Source organism: Canis lupus, chromosome 2 (assembly GCF_011100685.1).
Source record: "Canis lupus familiaris isolate Mischka breed German Shepherd chromosome 2, alternate assembly UU_Cfam_GSD_1.0, whole genome shotgun sequence".
NCBI classification, from domain to species: Eukaryota; Metazoa; Chordata; class Mammalia; order Carnivora; family Canidae; genus Canis; species Canis lupus.
The window spans coordinates 18682025-18703188 of NC_049223.1; the positions used below are offsets into that span (position 1 = coordinate 18682025).

Sequence of the window (21164 nt, forward strand, 5' to 3'; positions counted from 1 at the left end):
TATAAGTTTATACTAAGGCAACTAACTAGTTATTGATCCTAAACTCAGTTGGAGGCAGCTACCTATGATACTACTAACTGGACCTCAGAGTTCCCAGTGACCTAAGATAGCAAGGCAGCGGGTACCTAGAAGATAATTGGTCCAAGTCAAATTTCTTGAGCCTAGTAGACATTCAGCAAATATTTACTTAGAGATTTTTATGCCCTTGCTTTTTCTCAGACATCATCTCTTTTAGGCCTCAGTATATAGTCGCCATTATTTTCTGATTGTGTGTGAGCCTTCTCTTTACCCCTTCTTCTGTGATCTGAGTTTTTATTTCTAGTGCCTGCTACATGAGCCCTAGCTCTTCACATCTAAATTCTTTCGTCATTTTTTGATATTTGGTCTACCTATGCTATCTATTGATAGCAAGTGGTTATTAAATAGCTATTTGGAGGTACTATGTAATTTTGTATTTTTTTTTTCTGGTGGTTTTCCTAAGGAGTCTCAAATACTATTATTTTTAAAACTTAACTTTTTCTTCTGATTTGGGACAGGGTACATACATCATTGTTTTTGTATATGTTTGGGTAAGAAGTGCAAGGGGATGGTACTTGCAAAATATAATAGCAGCTATGCATGTTTAACATAGCTCAAATTTTGATTGCCATTGGAGACTACAGTAAAACTCTGAATCTGAAACCATTTTGAACATTATTTTTTTAGACGGGGAAAGGGAGAGAGGAGGAGCAGAGAGATTAAGAGAGAATCTTTTTTTTTTTTTTTTTAAGAATTTATTTATTTATTCATGAGACACAGCGAGAGAGAGGCAGAGACAGGGAGAGGGAGAAGCAGGCTCCATGCAGAGAGCCTGATGCGGGACTCAATCCCTGCACTCTGGGATCATGCCCTGAGACAAAGACAGACGCTCAACCACTGAGCCACCCAGAGGTCCCCGATTAAGAGAGAATCTTAAGCAGACTCCATGCCCAGTGCAGAGCTCAACATGGGCTCGATCCCACAACCCTGAGATCATGACCTGAGCTGAAATCAAGTCAGAGGCTTTACTGACTGAGCCACCCAGGTACCCTGAAAGTTATTATTATTTTATTTAGCAGCAAGAGAGAAGGGCAGTGAAGGGATGTTCTTAAAAATATTTCCCTTACTCTCTTCACATTCTGTCCTGGTCTGTTAAGATTTTTAGTTTTTTGTTTATGTAGTTTTTATATTTGGATACCAATTAATTGTTCATTTTATTTTATTTATTTATTTTTTAATTGTTCATTTTAGTTAAAAACTTACCTAAACCTTAAGCAGGTGAATTTTGCAGTTTGTGAATTATATCTCAATAAAACTATTCTTAAAACACTTCCAAAACTTGCATAAAAGCATTTTTAGTGATAATGGGAAGCAGCTTTATGTTAATATTAGCAGGAGAGGAGCAAATGGAGGTTAATTCATAAAAAGTTCTAAGTAATGCAGTTTTTTACACTTCCTTTTTCTATTTTTGGTTTGTTTTGCCTTAGGAAAACTTCCTATTTAACTCATAAGTGTGTATCTTAATGGAGTGAGGAGGGCAAATGTAAGAGATAATGACTGAAACATTCAAATCTTATTTTTAGCATTAGAATGCTATTTAGAGAGATGAACCAGAAGTATGCAAATAGCCCACTTCATGCCTAACTCCCTGACCTGGTTGCCCATTGTGAATCAAAGATCTAGCTAGGTAGATGAGGAAATGTATTACAAAATTCTGGATTTTGACTCTCAGTAAAGTGACCAAGTTGATATTAGGGACTTCATTTTAATATATTCCACTTATCATTACAGAAAGCTGTATACCTGCACAAGTGGTGGCTGCCATTGATGTAAACACTGTCGCTAATGAAGTATACAAGTATAATTTTCCTCACACACAGTTACTGGCCAAGACAATTGAAGTGAGTAATGTTGCTTATTGTTTTCATAAGTATATGACAAGGAAAATGTGATTGAAAAATGCTATAAGATCCTGGTTTCTGGTGCCTTCATTGGAGGATAAGTCATATATAAATGCAAAAGTTTAGGAGAAGAGAATTAGAATTTTATATTCTATGAGAAGAGGGCATGCTCTTTTTTGCCGTTACTTATTTTTACTTTTCAGTTTGAGAGAATGAGAGAGGTCAGTATTTTGGTCTTTGCGATAAAGGATTGAAATGTAAGAATATGTTTGACTTCTAAATGCATGGTTCTGTCCTGATATTAAATAAACAATTTACTTTTATAGTACATATAGTATACTATATATATATAAGATTATATATATATATATATATATAGCAGGAATAAAAACAAGAGAAGCAATCTCTGGCTAGTACTTATTGAATGCTTCTTATTTTAGCAAGCCTGTCAAAATTAAAGGTTAAAAGTACATTGATGAACTTACCAGAAGTATTTAACACTGGTGTACATTGTTATCTCTAAAATAATATGAAATTGTATTTTTCTCCCATTTTCTTGTGAAAAATTTTTACAACAAATTTCTCATGAAGCTATAATTTATATACAATAAATTGCACTCATTTATATGTGGTTTGAGTTTTGACTAGTATATACAAGTGTGTAACCGCCACGATCAAAACTTAGAACATCCATCCCCTGTGGTGTTCCTTCGTGTCCCAAACCCAGACAACTGATCTGCTTTCTGCCATTACAGATTAAATTTTCCATTTCTAATATATCACAAATAAAATCATGAGTGTAGATTTTCTGGCTGTAACTTTCTGTTTTAGCATAATGTTTTTTGAATTTACCCATGTTGTTGTGCATATCAGTAGTCTGCTCTTTGTTATTATTACTGAGTAATACTCTGTACAGTGGAATATTACGTACTACAATGTATATATCTGTTCACATGATGTTAGACATTTAGGTTATTTCCAGTTTTTGCCTATATAAAACAGTTACTGTGAACATTCATGTACAGGTTTTTGTGTGGACCTTTGTTTTCATTTCTTGTAGTTGAATACCTAGAATTGGAATTACTGGGTCATATAGTAGGTTTCTTTAATTTTATGAGAAAATGCTGTTTTCCATAGTATTTGTACCATTTCACACTCCCATAATCAATGTTTAAATGTTTCAGTTTTTTCACATCCTTACTGGTGCTTGATATTATCAATTTTTAAAGTTTTAGCCATTCTAGTGAGCATATAGTGCTATTGTGATTCTTTTGTGCCTGATGATTCTAATTTGCATTTCCGTGATGGCTAATGTTGAGCATCTTGTGCTTATTGGCTATTTCGGTGTCTTCTTCTGTGATGAAATTTCTTGCCCAATTCTTATTTGGTGTGCTTATAATATCAATTCATTGTAAGAGTTAAGTTTTCTGGATTCAAGCTGTTTGTCAAAAATGTATATAACAAAGATTTTCTCCAGTTCTGTAATTTGTCTTTTCATTTCCTTAACTATGATCATCAAAATTCAGAAGTTATTTATCTTTCTTTGTTTTTTGATCATGTTTCTGTGTGTTTTAAAAAAAAACCTGTTTACCCCATTTTCCCCTCTTCTAGAAGTGTTAGTCTTGGCTTTTCCATTTAGGTTTATGACCCATTTAAAGTAATCTTATGTGTGTAGTTTGAAGGAGCAGTCATTTCTTTTATTTCTAGGTGCATATAACATTGTCCTGGAATTATTTTCCTTCTTTTTTTTTTTTCTTTTACGATTTTCAGAAATCCTTTCCTCAATTTCCTTGACACCTTTAAAATAAAAAAGGTCATAAATGTATGTCTATTTCTGGACTCTCTCTCTTCAGTAGTATCTATATGTTTTCCTTACACCAGTAGCACTCTTTTGATTATTGTAGCTTTATAATAAGTATTGAATTCAGATAGTACAAGGTCTCAAATTATTGTTTTTCTTTTTCAAAATTATTTTGGCTATATTATTATTTACATTTCTCTGTAAATTTCAGAATCACCCTGTCAATTTTTACAAAGAAAGATATGTAGGTTGGAATTGCACTGATTGGTTTTGAAAAAATTGATATCTTAATTGAATCTGCTAGTCCATGAGCATGGTATCTCTCTTCCTTTATTTAGATACTCTTTAATTTATATCCGCAATATTTTGTAATATTTGTTTACAAGTCTTGCACGTATTAATTTATCCCTAAATATTTGTGGGTTTTGATGCTATTGTAAGTGGTATTTTTAAAAATATAAACATTGTTCATTGCTAGCATATAGGAATATGCTTATTTTTGTTTATTGACCTTAACCTTCTATCTGTAACTTTGTTATATTGACTTATTCTGTTAGCTTTGATTTTTTCAGGATTTTTTCTACATATACAGCATATTGTCAGAGAATAAAGAGTTTACTTTTCTGTTCCAATCAGTGCAACTTTTTGCTCTTGTCTTATTACATTGTCTAGACCTGTACAGTGTTGATTAAGTAGGATTACATTGGATATTCTTGCCTTCTTCTAGAGCCTAAGGGCCGAACATTCATTCAGTCATTTACATTTGGGATGGTGTTAGTTATATCTTTTTTATAGATGTATTTTATCAAATTGAGGACATTTCCTTTCTTTACATTTTCTGATAATTTTTGTAATGAATGAGTTTTGAATGTTGTCAAATGCTATATCTTTTTCACATCTTTTAACATCATTATATCATTCCCCCATTTTATTATTTTATTATGGTGACTATTTCAATTTCTGGTTTTGAATGCATTCCTAGGATAGATTTTTTTTTAAGATTTTATTTATTTATTCATGAGAGACACAGAGAGAGAGGCCGAGAAGTAGGCAGAGGCAGAAGCAGACTCCATGCAGGGAGCCTGATGTGGGACTTGATCCCAGGACTCCAGGATCACGACCTGGGTCGAAGGCAGGCGCTAAACCGCTGAGCCACCCAGGGATCCCTGCTAGGATAGATTTATGATCTGTTATCTTTTTTAGTAATGCTAGTTTCAATTTGCTAATATTTTGTTAAGTATTTTTACATTTAGCTTCATAGATGATTTCTTATTTCTCCTTGGTGTTTTAGTTTGGTTTCAGTATTAGGGTTATATTAGCCTTATATTTTTTGGAAGAGTTTGAAAAATAAGTAGTAGTTCCTCTATAAATGTTTGATAGAATTTAGTTAATGAAGCCATCTGGGCCTGGAGTTTTCTTTATGAGAAGGTTTTAAACTATGAATTTAATTTATTTAATTGCTATAAGACTAGTAAGGCTTTCTATATATTTTTTATTTAGTTTTAGAAATTTGGGATCTCAAAAGAAATTATGCATTTTATCTAATTCATCAAATGTATTAGTTTGATGTTTTTCATACTTCTTTATACGTTTTTTCTATGTGTGAACTCTATAGTGATGTACCACATGTCACTTCTGATGTTAGTGATTTGTAAAATGCTAATGAAGCTGGAAGTTTGCCGGTTCTATTGGTCTTTTCAAGTAAACAGCTTTGGATGCAACTGATTTTATCTATTGTTCATTTGTTTACTATTTCACTAATTTCTGATCATCTTTATTATTTCTACTTACTTTGTATTTGTGTTTTTTTAAATACTTCTTACAGTGGAACTTTAGATGACTGATTTGAAATTTTTTTCCTTTTTTCATATAAACATTGACTGCTATAAATTTTCCTATGTTTTGGCTACATTCCACAAATTTCCATATGTTGTGTGTTGATTTTCATACAGTTAAAAAAAATTTTCCAATTTTCCTTCTGATTTCCCATGTGTTATTTATAAGTATGGGTTTAAATTTCCAAATATTCATAATATTTTCCTGATATCTGTTACTGATTTCTCATTTCTGTTTTATTTTGGTCATACTTTGTATGATTTCAGTTATTTTAAATTGTTGAGACTTGTGTTATGGCCCAGGATTCAATTTTTCTAGTGAATGTTCTATATGCTATTGAAAAGAATATATTCTTTTTTGTGGGGTGGAATGCTCTGTAAATGTCAGTTAGGTCAAGTTGGTCGATAGTGTTGTTAAATTTTTCTGTATCTTTACTGATTTTTTTCTATCAGTTGCTGAGGGAAGGGGGTTGTAATTTCCAACTACAGTTGTGAATATGTCTCTTTCTTCCTTCAGTATTACCAGTTTTTGCTTCATTTTTTCCTGAAGCTCTGTTATTAAGTGTATATACACTTTATGGTTTTTTTTAATTGAATGATCTCTTTATCTTATGAAATTTCCTTTTTTTTCCCAGATTTTATTTAAATTCTAGTTAGTTAACATACAGTGCAATATTGGTTTCAGGAGTAGAATTCAGTGGTTCATCATAATACCCAGTACTCATTATAACAAGTGCCTTCCTTAATACCCATCACCTATCTAGCCTATTTCCCACCCACCTCCCTCCATCAACCCTCAGTTTATTCTCTATCATTAAGTCTTATGGGTTTTTCCTTTCTCTCTCTTTTACCCACTCCCATATGTTCATCTGTTTTGTTTCTTAAATTCCACACGAGTGAAATCATATGGTATTTGTCTTTCTCTGACTGACTTATTTCGCTTAGTGTAATACACTCTAGCTCCATCGACATCATTGCAAATGACATGAGTAATATTCCATATATATATATATATACATACATATATATATATATATATACACACATACACACACAATATCTTCTTTATCCATTCATCAGTTGTTGGACATTTGGGCTCTTTCCATAGTTTGGCTATTATTGATAATGACCTTGTCCCTTTTTAACTCCAGGAAATATTTCTTGTTCTGAAGTCTGCTTTTCCTGATATTAATATAACTAGTCTGCTTTCTTATGATTAATGTTTACGTGTTTATGTTTTTCCATCCTTTGAATTTTATCCTATTTGTATTTTTGTATTTAAATTGGATTTACTGTAGACAGCATATGGTTGGGTCTTTTTTATTCAGTGACAACATCTACCTTTTAATTGGAGTGTTTGTACCATTTACATTTAATCTTATTATTAATATTTTTGTATTTACTTCTACTACCTTGTTATTTGTTTTCTATTTTTCCAATCTGTTTTTTTGTATGTTTATCCCTCTTTTTCTGCCTTTTGATATGTTAATATTTTATTATTCTTTACTAATGACTTTATTAGATATATCTTATTAATTATATCTGTTTTGTTTTCTTAGTGACTACTCTAGGGTTTACAATATGCATTTTTAACTTAGAGAAGCCCACTTAAGTAACATTATAGCACTTTGTTATATTAATTACAATAATATACATCCATTTTACTCCTGTATATTTTGCTATATTTGTCATACATATTACTGCTGCTTGTGTTAAAACCCCAAATATGTTGTTAACTTTTTTTGGACTAAGTAGTCAAATATTTATTAAAGAGTTTTGAAAAGGACCTGTTATTTACATATCATCTGTTTTTTCGGTTTTGGTTTTATTTTGTTTTAAGATTTTATTTATTTATTCATGAGAGAGAGAGAGAGAGAGGCAGAGACAGGCAGAGGGAAAAACAGGCTCCATGCAGGAAGCCCGATGTGGAACTTGATCCCGGGACTTCAGGATCATGCCCTGGGCCTAAGGCAAGGGCTAAACCGCTGAGCCACCCAGGGATCCCCTACATATCATCTGTTTTTAACATTTCATTTTTTTTTTTAATCAAAGTTTGCATGTGATATAATTTTCTTTTCTTCCTGAAAAACCTCTGTTAGCATTTCCTGTCATGTGCATGCAGCAAGTGACAAATTTTGTCAGTTCTCTGTCTTTATTGTGAAGTATAATTTTCACTGATTCCTTGGTTGCACTTGTTTTTGAAAGGTTTTCATAAGTTCATATTTTCTATTAATTAAAACTTTTTCTTGGCACTTTGTTACCTAGTTTGCTAAATTTCTGCTGATTCCTCTTCATATATTTTATCTTTCTCTGGCTACAATTAAGATTTTGTGCTTATCACTTGTTTTCAGGAATTTTTATTTATTTATTTATTTATTTATTTATTTATTTATTTATTTATTTATTTATGATAGGCACACAGTGAGAGAGAGAGGCAGAGACACAGGCAGAGGGAGAAGCAGGCTCCATGCACCGGGAGCCCGATGTGGGATTCGATCCCTGGTCTCCAGGATCGCGCCCTGGGCCAAAGGCAGGCGCCAAACCGCTGCGCCACCCAGGGATCCCATGTTTTCAGGAATTTTATTTTGATGTGTTTTTGTATGTTTTTCTTTATTTATTCTGCATGGGCCTTGTGCTTTTCTTGTGTATAGTTCTCATCAAATTTGGGAAGGTTTTGGCCATTATTCAAATATTTTCTCTATTTCCTGTTTTCACTTTACCTCAAATTATATATGTATTAGATCCCTTCATGTTGCTCTGCAGGTCACTGAGGGAATTCATTTTTACTCTTGTTTTCTTTGTGTGTTTCTTTTTGGATGCATGCTATATTGTTATATCTTCAGGTTTTTGTTTTTCAATGTGTAACTTTTTGTTTTAGATTTTTTTCACTTTAAGAAATTTCAATTAATTCTTTTCTATGTCTTTAATTTGTCTCTTCATGTTTTTGTTTTCCTAAAGGAAAATATTATTATTGATATTAATAATGACTATTTAAAAATATTTGCTAATTCTATCAAATCGCTGAGTCTGTTTCTGTTGATGGATTTCGCCACTACCACCACCTCCTTGTCCCCATCCCCTTCCCAGTTAATGGGGTAATGAGTCACATTATCTTGTTTTTTAGCATTTTTGTAATTTTTTATTAGGAGCTTGGTTGGCATTGTGAGTTTTACATTTTTGAGTGCTGGAGTTTGTTGTAACTCTTTAAGGAACGTTGGATTTTGTTCTCAGAGGCAGTTAATTGCAAATGAGCTTGATTCTCTCAAGGTATATTTTTAAGCATTTTTTAAAGTGTGTCTTAAGTAGTCTTTACCATAAAGATAGTCTAATCCCACTATTAAAATACGGACTTTCTTAGGTCTCTGTTAAAAACCCTATGGACACATTAAAAATGCTTAACATCACTAATCCTCAGGGAAATGCAAATGAAAACCAAAATGAAATATCAGCTCACAGCTGTTAGAATGGCTAGTGTCAAAAAGACAAATAATAAATATTGGTGAGAATGTGGAGAAAAATGAGCCCTCATTGAATCACAGTGTTGTACACCTGAAAAGAATGGAGTTGTACACCAGCTTCACTTCAGTAATTATAATTATAAAATACCCCATATACTCGACTTGGGTTTCCTACTCTGGGTGACCTAGTGCTTTGGACTACTGTTCTCCAGTGATTGTTCTTTCCCAGCAGTTGTTCTTTGCCCTCACCTAATGTATGTCCACTCAAAGGGAACGCTATGCAGATTCTGCATCTCTTTCTCTGTGTAGCTTCCTTCTTTCTGGTACTTTCTGTCCTAGTTTAGTGCTAATTATATTTCGGTACCAATTTTAATCGATGGTAATAAATCATACTCTTTACATATGATGTAAGAAGGCTTGGAGGAGGGAAGAATGGAGGTAGGCACCTCCAGCTCACTTGAAAGGTCTATAAGTCTGTCTGTAAGAAAAAAGGCTGCCTGCCTTTGGCTTTCAGTTTCTCCTTTGGTATTCCTGTTAGCCTGATGTGGAAAGAGTGTTATCACGTCTAGGTCAAATATACAGGAGCTATGCTGAGGATCATGTTTTAAAAGGGGATGGAAAATTTAGACATAATGAGAGGTTCTAGGGATTTTAAGTTTTATAAAACAACATATATTGATCGTTTGAACATTTGCTACATGCAAGGTATCGAGCCCTTGGGAGAACACAGATATGATGAAAATAATTGTCTTTGCCTTCAAGAATTTACCAATCAGTGCACAAATTGGACTTGTTAACAGTTTTCTTTGGGATTTCTGATCGAATGCAGCATAAAAAAAAATACTTCTATTCCAAAACTCTATCACTTTCTCTAATAGAAATAAGAAAAGAAGGGAAAAGGGGATAGAACACCATCATTAATGAAAATAGGATTTAGATATAAGTCAAAATGAGAAAAAAAACTATGAATAGTGTCCAGTCTGGGACAGGACTGAATGAGGATGGTAAAATCATAGGCTGACCTCTACATATCTTGTGCAGAATCAAGAAGGAAAGAATGGCAAGGAAGGAGACCAAATGGACTCGGCAGTTGTTTGTTCTAAGTCAGGAAAAGAGAGATTTGAAAGGTCCACATCACCGAGCTAAAAGTGCCATTGCAACCTTGGCGACTTCCTGCTCGTCATGAGTGCAAGATCATGGATAGGGACAGAGCTGTGCTCTTAGGTTAAAGGCTAGTACAGGTCCTTCCCAGAAACAGTGTGGTGACAAAGTGCATATTTCACCTCATCTTCCAGCAGACTCCATTATTCTAGTGGCCTCCATTAAAAAATGAATAATAATTAGAAAGGAACCAGTTTGAGGCTATACTAATATAGTAATTTTTAAATAAGGTAAAAATGTAAACAGAAAGCAGAATATACAACAGAAAATTATGTTAAGAATTTATGTATGTAAGTTTCAAACACACATGCCTCCATGAGCTTCAGGCATTAAATAAAACATGGTATCTTCAAAACAAGAACTCAAATAAATGTACTCAATGCTCAAAAAGCAGTAAGACAGTAATTGGACTGGAAAAGTAACAGTGGTCAGGGAAAAAAGAAAGAGGAGAAAAATAAAACCACTATAGAAATGAAAGTCATGTCAGAGTAGCAAAAAGTAAAATGGGCAGTGCTGCAAACAGAATTGTAAAGGATTTAACTTGAGAAAAATAAATTAAAATGGAAAAGAAATACAGATCAAATGTTGTAGAATAAATGATAACTACTGAAGACAAAAATGATACAATAAAAATAATTAGTACCTCTGGAGAAGACAATAAAAGAAAAGGAACAAGAGTATTAACAGAAATAGAGGGGGAAAATTCCTAAAATAAAACCTATAACAATTCATGAACTGTAGTATTCATTGGGCCCTTATTGAAAAATGACTCCTTCACTTAATCTAACAAAGCAAGAGATGAGTCCAAGTAAGAGAACCCTGGAATAAAGCTACCAATTTAGGAAAGAAATTATGATTAGGAAACTGGGTAAAAATATTGTGCACCTTTGTAGTGTAGAAATAATAATGTGATTGAAGTAAGAGAAGAAAGTGAGACTCAAAAAACATGTCTGTTTGAAACAGAAATGAAGCTATGGATATTTATTTTAGGAGACTGTTTAATGTTACTGTTAGGAGCTTAGCTGAGCTGGGCAAGACAGCTGAGCTCTCAGGGGTCAGAGTAGCTTCTTAAAACAGCAAGACAAAAATGAAAGAGTGAGCCTTTATCACTTACTGTGGTGATATAAGCAAGTCTGTAAAATAAAACACCAGTGCCCCCCTCTTCATTTCCCCATGCGACAACACACTAGGGGAGAGCAGATGTGGGGGTCAGCGTAATGTCGAAGGAGTGCTGGCCTTGGGTGGATCCTTGGGAGAATCATAAGGGAGGAAGGCAAGGAATGTTAAGTGCCGAGTACCAGCCAGAGTGGGAAGTGTCTTCCAAATTTCCACCACCTTCTCCCTTAAGGAAGCCTTGGCAGAGCTGTATGCAGAGGATCTCTGCCCAAGGCCTCAGATAAAGAGAACCAGACATGCAAACATATGAAGAATGTGCTGGCCAGGGCACCTGAATCCTTGACTGCAGCAGCCCACAGAGACTTGACGTGCTGGTCATATTCCAATTCTGGAGTGGGAAAGATTGTTTCTCCTCAAGGCCTGTGGGGTAAAGCCTTTGTCACTGTCTACAGGCAGGCCTGAACATTCAGAGAGGGTTATAACCAGGAGGAAGACTCCTCAGTTATAAAAATAACTAGTAAAATAAAACTAAAGTCTGTAATTCATCTAGGTAGGAAATGAGGAATTACTAGCCGCTACTATATAAACTTCACATAAGCAGAAACATTGTTGTCACAGGCTTAGCGCAATGCCTGGCATATAATACATACTCTGAAATATTGGTAGGTCACTTTCTGAGCATTGTTGAATGAACAATATATTGTAGCTAAAAAAATGATCAAATACCAGGAAAACGGTAACAAAGGGTGACAGTTTCAGAATAGACTAGATGTTAGAATGAATTTCAAGGCAAGAGCATTTAAGAGTCCTAGAAAGTTACTTTTATAATGATGATTAATATAGTTCTCAAGAAAGATCTGATTGTTGTATTTATGCACAAGATAACACCAGAGTTCATAGAGCAGGAGATGATAGGAAATATCCACTCAGTATTTATTGGATACCCACTATATACCACAACACAGGAAAATCATTATCTTATGAATATAAACTCAAAAATTCTAAGTAAAATATGACCAAATGATCAGAAGCACATTAAAAAAATAATGTAGTATAACTAAAATAGATTTTGTTTTGGGTGTATGATAGTAGCTTAGTACTTACGAATTCTATTACTGTTATTCAACACGTTAATAATTGGAAAGAGCAAAACTATATATTGGAAAATATTTGACAAAATGCAGGGTTTTCCAACTGGTTTTAATCTCTCTTAATAAAATTAGGACAAATACATATTACTACAGATGTGTATGTCATTTACTGTCTTTGTGTGTATGTTTCTATTTCTGTTTAAACACAGACACACACATGTATCACCACATCTAGTAGCATGTTACATGATAAAACTTTAAAAGCATCCTCACTAAAATAATGAATAAAACAAAGATGTCTACCGTTCACACTGTTATTTAGTATTGTTATGGATTGTTCAGTAGCATACTCATGCAAGAGAAATAGCATGTAAATATTAAGGAAGATTCTAAAGAATAATTGTATAAGCCTGGAAAACAAAAACATACCTTTCTAAAAATAGTATGAGGAACAATTAGTGCATATAAGAAGGAGGCTGTTTATAAAAATATGATAACCAGTATCTTACTATATATACAAACAAAGACATGTTAGAAAATAAAATAGAAGAAAGTTCCTATTTATAGTAGCAACAAGAAACTTACAAACACTAAGAAATAAGTAACAAGAAATATGCATGACCCATGTGGGAATAAAAGGTATTTGAAGAATTGGAAGTATGACTGAATATTATACAAATTGCAGTTCTCTTTAGATTAGCTACAGTTTACTAGAGTAGTCAGGAATTGTTTTCTAACCTACCAAGTTTTTCCTAAAGGTTACATGAAAATTAAGTATGAGAAGAGCCAGGAGCCTTTCTGCAAAAAGAATAAAGCTAGTAAGGGAACAAATAAAACTGCTCATCAAATGTAATAAACAGTGCTATCACACTGTGTTGACCAAATGTTCGCTAAACAAAGATGTTTTTATGACTTGTATGGCCAGGTTATAGAAAAAGAATAGATTTCCATTAGGTTTCAAATATCAAATTATTAGAGATAATTTGTGTATCTCCATAACTACTTTCTTAAATTTCAACACATTTAGTGACTCAAATGCCAGGTTAAATGAAGTTGTGAATGGTTTGGGCAACTATTTTAAAACTCACTATTTTGAAGAACCCTTTAAAATGTAATTTTTTTTTCAATGCCAAGCTGTATTGGAAGCAGTAACTTGGATTACTTCCTTCAGATTTTAGACATAGGATGCTCCTGATATAAAAGACTGTTGTTTTATTTTTACTTTAGTTTTTGAAGTTTAGCTTCAATCAATCCATATTTAGTTAGGAAGTCAGGAAGTTGCTTATCACAATAGCCCAGTGTTGACAGGTTCTTTAACTTGAGTAGGATGTGCTGCCTAATACTGCTCTGCTCTGTGTTTTCTGACAGACTGGGCAGTGCATGATCTTCACATTGTTTCCCTAGATTCCAGGGTTTCAGAGGTGCTGTAGGAACTTTTCAGTAAATAATTTTGCTTTTATTTTACATATATACCTTCAACTACTGAAAAGCCTGTGATTTAAAAATGATAGACACGTACATTCAAACTTTTAATACAATAGAGACAACCAATGTGTTCCCCAGGTTAATTCACTCTTTACAGAACTCAGAATAAAGCTTGTCCTGCTTTATTCATGTCCTTGAACTTAAGAAACGTGTCATATAATTAGGAAAGTTGTGATTCTAGTCTTGTTGCTTGTTTCTGGTGAAGCATACACACTGAGAATTGGAAAACCCATGGCTTGTTTCTCTGTACAGCAGACCCCCCCTTATCCACTGGGAGTGCGTTCCAATACCCCAGATACCTGAAATCTCAGATAGTCCTGAATTCTGTATATATACCATGTTTATTCCTGTATGTACATACCTATAATAAAGGTAAATATAAATTAGGCACAGTAAGAGATTAACAACAATAACTAATGATAAATAGAACAATTACAACAGTATACTTTAGCAAAAGTTATGTGATTGCAGTCTCTTTCTCTCTCTCTCTCTCCATATATATTGTACTCACCCCTCTTCTTGCGCTAGTGTAGGATGACGAGATCCTGCATGATGAGATGAAGTGAGGTGAATGATGTAGGCATTGTGACATTAGGGTTAGACTACTAGTGACCTGACCATAAGTCAGAAGGAGGATCATCTGTTTCTGGACCCAGATTGACTGGGGAAACCACAGAGATGGACAGACCACTGTACTGTATTTATCTTTTCATCTATGAAATTGATGCACATTTTCAACTACTTAGCCCAATAGGGATTATATTCATTAATCTTAACTGTTACCTTTTGAAGTTTTTTGACTACACACGACTATAAAATAATATGATAATTATGGATATCTGAAAATGGGACTTTTTTCATTTTGTAATAATTTAACAGAGACCTTACTTGGGCGGGGAGGCGGGGCAGATAGTGACTGGTCAGTGTACATTTCCTAAATAGAAAATATTATTGATAGAAAGGTCTTACACATTCTCTTAGACCCTATGCTAAGAATTCTTTAATTATAAATGAAGTTCTCTATGTTTCACTCCAGAAAACAAAGCGGTGTTAGACTTGAGGTGCCACAGAGGTGTGAAAGAGTTAGGATTCAGGAAATTAGCGTTCCAGCTCTGCTTTGGCTGGCTCAGAGTCTTGGGGGAAGCCACTTAGTTTTTCATAGCTTCAATTTACTTCTCCAACTTTCTTCATGAGATTGCTTTGGAAAGTTAGTTTAACTGAAGTTAATTTGAAAAATGTTAAGTGTTATATAAACTTTTAAGTATTATAAATAAAACTATTAAGGGTTATAATTTATGATATATTCAGTTATAATTAGCATTTTTCCTTCTTCACTATTCTATGCATCTTTTTATATTTTTTCCCCAAATGTTTGTTCCTTAGGGCATTACACTAGAAGAGTTTGACAAATTGTCTTTCAATATGATTTTAATGAGCCCTCCCTGTCAACCATTCACCAGGTATGTATAATAAATATTTCTTTGTTGAGGAAGAGTACTTTCCAGGAATTCATTAAATCAAATTATACCATGGTTTCAAGCGTGGACACTTTGAAGACTATTAGCTGCATTTTTATAATTTTGACAATCTTCATAAATAATTCCTCTTATCTACTCATATTTATAATTCAGCATTGATCATAAAGGACATAGCAATTACTACCAAATGAGCAAAGCGGTTTCGTCAATAGAAGATATGCAGAGACTGTCTGGGACCTCTTTTATATTGACCTAAGATATTTACAGTATTTATTTATGACCTAAATTACCTTAAATTAATTAAACTTATGAGTATTCAGGAATATCTTTTTAACTGGTTAATAAAGTAAATGTCATATTCAATTTTAAATTAATGTTAAATTTAAAAGCTAATTAAGAATGTGTTTATGAATTTTATGTTTCTCAGAATTTATATATATATATATTGAGTAATTCTGACTTTTTATAGCTGTATTGTAATTCATTTTTTTATTATACAGTATTTGGCTGTGTGTTTCAGGGAATTATATCTTAGATGAAATCTTGATTAATTCATCCTCATTTAGATATTTTTAGTTATCTTAAATAATAGTAACAAGCCTCTGTCTTACAATGGAGTATGCTATTTAATTTAACAAGCCTATGGAATAGGTGTTTATATTATCATCATTTTATAGGTGAGAATATGAGGCATAGAAAGATTAAGTAACTTTCTTTAAGGCCATATACTTAGAAAATGTGAGAGCCAGGATTTGTCAATTATTTTATAATTCCTATTTAAATACTTAAGATGATTTTAAATGGGATGTCACATGTAATAAATATTCTGATTTAAATGAATATTCTCATGCTTAATTTCCATCTAAGTTTTGCTTTATTTAAACAACTCTATAGGAAATTAATTCCCCAAGGATTTATTGTGTCCTTGTGAGCCAGGCATTGCTTTTGATACTGTAGTTCCCATCCTCAAGGAGCTTATAGTCTAAGGGAAATGATTGACAAATAATTATCATATCATATGATACAAACTATGTGATAAATGAATTCTAGAAGTGCTGTGAGAACACAGAGGGGAAAATGGCTTGCTGCATGGTAGGAGACAGGAATTCTCTGAGAGGCAATATCTGAACTGTGTCTGAAAGCAGATTGGGAATTTATCAGAAAAGGCAGAGGGCATTCCATGTAAAGATGCCTCCAAGCATATGCAAGCATATGGCCTGTTGAACTACAGTGAGTAGGAGGCACAGAACAGAATGCAGCCCTAGCACTGCGCAGCCTCATGTATTACTGCACAGGGCCTCCTGTGTCTTCCCTACTACCAGCAGCCCATCTCCAGCTGCTGGTGGCAGCAGTAACTGATTCTGTAATACTGTCATAATTGCAACCCTGAGAGGAAAGGGACACAAGATTTTTGAGGTGTCTATTCAAGTTTACTCTAAGTCTCCATCTGAGCCTCAGATCCACAGATGATTCTGGCCCTGCTGGAAGGTATGAGGGAACTGACAAGTGATGTCAAGTCACTAATCTAAGACAATGAAGCTAGTAAATAACCAGGTCTTAAACCCTTGTCCTCTGTTTCTACTACCCAGGCCCAATCCAAGTCTTCGTTTCTGCTTGATTCTCGATCACATTGAAAATCAGGCATTCAGGTTAAGTCTCTACTATTTACATTGGACGAAATTGGCTTTGTCTTACCTAACTATGGTCCATGTAGATGGTGGTTAGTTATCAATTCCATGACTCTATGTTGCCACCCTACCAAGCAGCTCATTCATCTGACCTTTGTTGTCTCATCTGGGACAGAGCAAAAGGTGTAATCAGCCAGTTGTGTGTGTGTTTCCTAAACAAAGTGATTTTAAGAGGGTAATTGAGGTTATTCTCTATTGACTATTTGTTCTTCTCAGTTCTTTGCCTCATGTAAGTCATTTGGCATATTGTTTTATAATATATATATTTATTAGGCAAGGGTTTTTTTTCTTTTTAATTAAGTGAATAAATGAATTTTGTTCTCTATAGCAACAAAGATAATATTTTTTGTGAAGACCAACTACTTTTAGTTCTCTCAGTTTCGATGTTTTAAAAGTGATTTCGTATCTTTCTATAAGTAAGATTCATGGTGAATTTTACTTGTACCTTCTTTATCCTTTAGAATTGGCCTACAAGGTGATGTGACTGATCCAAGGACAAATAGCCTCTTATATATTCTAAATATTCTCCCAAGGTAAAAACTTAGATTTTTGTACATATATACCTTAAATTTAAACCTTTGGATTTGGAAGAATGTGATATTTGTCATTTTATAGAGATTAGCAGCCTTCAGATACTGTGCATGCCTTTTATATTCTTCTGCCCTGATAGAATAACTGTAAATGTTTGCCAATTCCGTGGTTGCCCCTACAGTGAGTGACAGGGAATTACAGTCTAATAGCTAAATTCTATTGCCTCTCTCAAAATAAATGCAAATGATGCTAATGTTAGTGAATGTTGCTGCCCAAGGCCTGCAAACTGTGCTAACCCTAGAAGCTGCCATTCTATGTAAATGGCAGCCCTGAACCCATGTTTTCTGATAAAGTTCAGTGGAAATGAACATTTCAAATGTTAATTTCATTAGCTATGCCATTTTTATGGGGAAAATGAATAAAATGTAAGTTGTCTCTATCCTCTATAAAATCCTTTTATAAAAAGGGAGGATTTAGAAAATTACTTAATCTCATAGTTCCCACAAGGATTTTCTTTACTTCTTACTTCTTAGCAATGACATGTTTAGAATTCCATTTGTTTTTGTTTTTGTTTTAGATTACAGAAACTACCAAAATATGTTCTTTTAGAAAATGTCAAAGGTTTTGAAGTATCTTCTACAAGGTAAAAAAGTATCTGCATTGTGTCCATTTTAAACTTGGTATATTGTAGAAACTGTTGTGCAATAAAGATCTTAAATCCATACAGTCTGACATTTTATATATATATTTTATTCGTTAATATTGATTTTGACTAATTAATAATACAAAGTTTCACAAACTTAGGTTCACCTGATTCTCCCATTTTGATATGTCTGAATTTTTGCAGAATGAGCACTCATTTTAAACAAAATGGTATTTCTCAATTTTAGTTGCTTATATTGTTGCCTGTTTCTTTAGAAGTAGGAATGTTCTCAGTAAGAAATGTTTGTGTTGATAGGCATTTTCTGTCCTGCAGTTTGGAGAAGCGTTCCTTGGGTCAGATCCCTTTCAGATGGTAACCCCAGCCAGAAAATATCCCTGTCCTTGAACCTGCTGCTATCTTATCAGGGCTCCCCCATCTGACTTGCTACAGACAGAGTTCCATTCCAATAGCAACTTATCATCAGCAATCAGCTAGTGATTCTAACTCTGGATAGAATATAGCTCCAGTTGGGATAAATTATCTGGCAGCTTTGTTTATAATAGAAATCATTTTTATATTTTTTTTGAGAAATGTAATTTCTCAAGTACTAGACTTAATAATTAAGACCTAGGATCATTCACTTCCTAAACAACTTTGGTGGAGATATAGTTTTCACATAAAATGAAGTTTTATGTATAATTTTTGTATAAGAACCCCATTTCCAACTATAGGGTTGACATTTTTTCTTTTTTCTTTTCAGAGACCTATTAATACAAACGTTAGAAAATTGCGGTTTTCAGTACCAAGAATTTCTATTATCTCCAACCTCTGTAGGTATCACAATGATCAACTTTCCCATAAATCTTCCTAAAGGGAATTTGACTCAATAAAAAGAATAGATCTGTTTTGAATAATATTATACTTAAATCTTGAAATTAGCTCAGGCATAGGTCTTTCTAAAGAATGTGGTACAGGCATATAGATTTATTTATATGTATTTTATGGAAAATATATAGCTTATAGCTTATAGAAAATATAAATTTCTTTTCACACAGAAAATAAAGGATATATATATATATCTCCTTTATATGTATATATCCTTTATATATATATATATATATAAAGGATATAAAGGATAGTGTATTTTGAAAATCTGTGCTATTTGGCTTTCCAAATCTGGTGTGCTGTAGTTTGGTAATGCTTCAAAATAATCCAAAATAGAAAACAAAATGAACATATGATAGTTTTCTGGTTAGATTTTTAGAACTATTAAAAATGCAAACACTGAAATCTTGCCATTTGCAATGATATGGATGGAACTAGAGGGTATAATGCTAAGCAAAATAGGTCAGAGAAAGATAAGTATTGTATGATTTCACTCATATGTGGAATTTAAGAATCAAAACATATAAGCAAAGGGGAAAAAAAAGAGACAAACCAAGAAACAGACTCTTTAGAGAACAAATGGATTGTTGGGGGCAAGGAGGGCTGTAGGGTGAGGGTCAGTGAGGGATGGGTTAAATAGGGGATGGGGATTAAGAAGTGCACTTGTGATGAGCACCAGATGTTGTATGGAAGTGCTGAATCTCTGTATTGTACACCTGAAACTAATATAATACTGTATGTTAGCTGTACTGGAATTAAAATAAAATAAAATGCAAACTTTGCTTCTATTTCATGAATATGAAATTAAAGTAAGCAGTTATGATAAGATATTTGATCTTTTACATTACAAGTATAACTATTTTTTCTTTTATTATTGTGTTTGTTAGCTTTTTATTATCTTTAGCCTATTATATAATTATTTGCCTTGAAATTAAAAGAAAACTCGTTTCAAAAATTAGATGTACGTGTACTATGAAAATTGGCATTATGTCTGATCTCATTAAGTTTATTTCATATTTATTGCCTTCTAACTTTTAAAATTTAGTGTGTCCTCCTTTTTTAATAAGTTGAGGCAATAAATAGCCAAGAATAGCTATATTTGAATTTTATTTTTTATGGTTATTATTAATAATGAATGTGAGAATGTCTATATAATTTCTTATCTGGGAAATATAAAATGAAAATGATTCAAAGACTCATCAGATTCAATCTCTGTTCATTCGAATAAAGATACAAAGCACAATTTAAAAGGTTAAGAATTTAGTACAAAAATTAGTCCTCTACATATTAATAACAGAATTCTTTCTAGCAGAAACTAAACACAAACCTATATGAGTTTTTTTTGTCAGGTGTGACAGTTGATACAGATCTCTCTAATTCCCTGTCATAACCAACTGCTGTTTTCTCCAGTTTGGCATTCCAAATTCAAGGCTACGGTATTTCCTTATTGCAAAGCTTCAGTCAGAACCATTACCTTTTCAAGCCCCTGGTCAGGTATTGTTGTTATTGTTAATATTTTTATTATTATTATTAATCTATTATAAGTATATCTCAGTCTGTTAATTTATTTCAAGAACTACTTTGTGGAAGCTTATATATGTCTTACTGAATCTGTAATATAGACCACAACCTAGGTCTGTTTTCTAGGGCTTTTTCCTCTCCTGATGCTGTTTTTATTGTTTTAAACAAGACAAAAAATAAAACTTTTCTTTCATTGTTATAAAAAATATATGTTAAAAGTTAAAAAAAAAAAAACTATCGTCAAAGCTGTATCCTCTTTTTCCCCTATTACTTCCCTTTTGACCATTGACTGCGTCATTTTCCCTCCGATAGAAGCCATTGATTATTTGTGTTAAAATTCAATTATACTATCTTAACAATGGCTTAACAGTATTTTAACACATTGGTTGCATTTTCTTTGAAGTCAGTGCTATTTAGCCTTAGTTGATTAAAACATAGTGATTAGTACAAGCTAGAATAAAATGCTCAATTGCTATGGATAGGATCTCTAATAATGCAAGCAGCTGTGCATGTTTCCGTCAAAATTGCTGTGGAAAACAGAATTTCGATGGT

At 33.1% G+C, this 21164-nt stretch overlaps 1 protein-coding gene across 6 annotated transcripts in view; it reads left to right on the plus strand.

Moving 5' to 3' along the window:
- The window catches only part of TRDMT1 (tRNA aspartic acid methyltransferase 1), a 61637-nt gene that overhangs the window by 29021 nt on the left and 11452 nt on the right, over positions 1-21164 (plus strand). For 4 of the 6 annotated variants that reach the window (XR_005355271.1, XM_038529996.1, XM_038529995.1 and 1 more), the window contains exons 2-7: positions 1810-1919; positions 15250-15326; positions 17494-17565; positions 18141-18206; positions 18967-19036; positions 20502-20585. Coding sequence is in view for 5 of the 6 variants with exons in the window: in XM_038529994.1 (XP_038385922.1) it covers positions 1810-1919; positions 15250-15326; positions 17494-17565; positions 18141-18206; positions 18967-19036; positions 20502-20585 (479 nt within the window). In the remaining variant the exon portion in view is untranslated. Of the gene's footprint in view, positions 1-1809; positions 1920-14512; positions 14559-15249; positions 15327-17493; positions 17566-18140; positions 18207-18966; positions 19037-20501; positions 20586-21164 lie in introns of those variants that run through there. The other 2 variants (XM_038529997.1, XM_038529998.1) reach the window with 2 other exon arrangements.